Below are 1324 nucleotides of genomic sequence, written 5' to 3' on the forward strand. Positions count from 1 at the left end.
TATTTTGAATTTTATATAGCTATTTTCACACAAGCCTGTTTCATTATCCCATTACTTTCAAATGCGAAATGGCAACTGCTCAGGCTCAAGAACTAAGCTGGCAGTGTCATAGATCACTGGTAGAGTGTCTGAATCATTTGTTCACATCCGGTATAGCATGTGACGTCATGTTCCTGGTTGGAGAGAACAAATACAGGATTCCCGCCCATAAAACTATTCTCATCAGCAGAATTCCTGTAGTTTACGCCATGTTTGAGGGAAATCTCGCCGAAAAGGGCGAAATAGCGATTCCGGATATTGAACAAGAAGTCTTCACAATGTTTTTGAGGTAAGATTGACTGTTTCACAATTCCAGAACATTCACAAAATGTATTAAATAAATAAAATGATACTTGCATATTACCAGCAAGTTGAATTATGGTCGTATTTCTGTCTTCATGTCTTCATACGATATAAAAAAAAACATAAAACCCTATCAAGAGTAAAATGGATATTTTGTATTTGTCGTGTGTTAAGGTGTATCATTGCTGGAATAAGAGTATTTTTTATTTACATTTAGGTATCTGTATACAGACACAATAGAACTGACAGTCGACACCGCAACATCTGTCCTGTCAGCTGCAAGGAAATACATGGTGGACCGTCTTGTCAAAAAGTGTGAAACCTTTCTGAAGAGTTCTCTTACTACCGAAAATGTATGCCTACTATTGGAACAAGCCCATATTTATACGGAGGAAAGCCTAAAAGAGGACTGTATAAATAAGATCGCAAGATCACCAGAAGAAGTACTGAAGTCTACCAGTTTCGTCGAATTGTGTGGCGTCTGTGTGAAGAGTATCACAGACAGAGCCGGACGACTTAGCGGTGGAGGAGAGCGTGGTGTACGAGGCGGTGATGCGGTGGTCAGAGGCGAAGTGTGGACGTCAGGGTCTGGAGGTGACGGATACAAACAGACGGCAGGTACTAGGGGATATAATCTACACAGTCAGGTTCCCCATAATAGACGCCAAGTATTTATTACAGCATGTCATGACGAGAGATGTCCTGACGTCAGAACAGCTAGTGAGCGTCATGAGGTTTCAGCAGGACAACAAAGCATATCCCTGTACAGAATTCAGCGTGAACCAACGAAACGTTAGAAAACCAGTAATAACAATGCTCCGTGAATATCCCAACAACTACCCATGGCCCGCAGAAATACCCGATGACACCGAATACTACCGAACAGCACTCGATACCGGAGACTACCCAATACAACCCAATGCTATCGAAAGCCACCAAGTAATACCCTGTACCAATCAAAACTACCCCATAGCACCCGGGT

At 42.1% G+C, this 1324-nt stretch overlaps 1 protein-coding gene across 1 annotated transcript; it reads left to right on the top strand.

Annotated features, from left to right (window-relative positions):
* Window positions 1–221: 221 nt before the first annotated feature.
* Window positions 222–1257, top strand: LOC110453981 (BTB/POZ domain-containing protein 6-like). Its single transcript, XM_021503245.1, has 2 exons — window positions 222–328; window positions 560–1257. Exons 1-2 carry the CDS (start codon window positions 249–251, stop codon window positions 1137–1139), a joined length of 660 nt encoding a protein of 219 aa, XP_021358920.1. The 5' UTR covers window positions 222–248; the 3' UTR covers window positions 1140–1257.
* The last annotated feature ends 67 nt before the right edge of the window (window positions 1258–1324 follow it).

The sequence above is a fragment of the Mizuhopecten yessoensis genome, unplaced genomic scaffold (assembly GCF_002113885.1).
Source record: "Mizuhopecten yessoensis strain PY_sf001 unplaced genomic scaffold, ASM211388v2 scaffold7581, whole genome shotgun sequence".
In the NCBI taxonomy this organism is placed as follows: domain Eukaryota; kingdom Metazoa; phylum Mollusca; class Bivalvia; order Pectinida; family Pectinidae; genus Mizuhopecten; species Mizuhopecten yessoensis.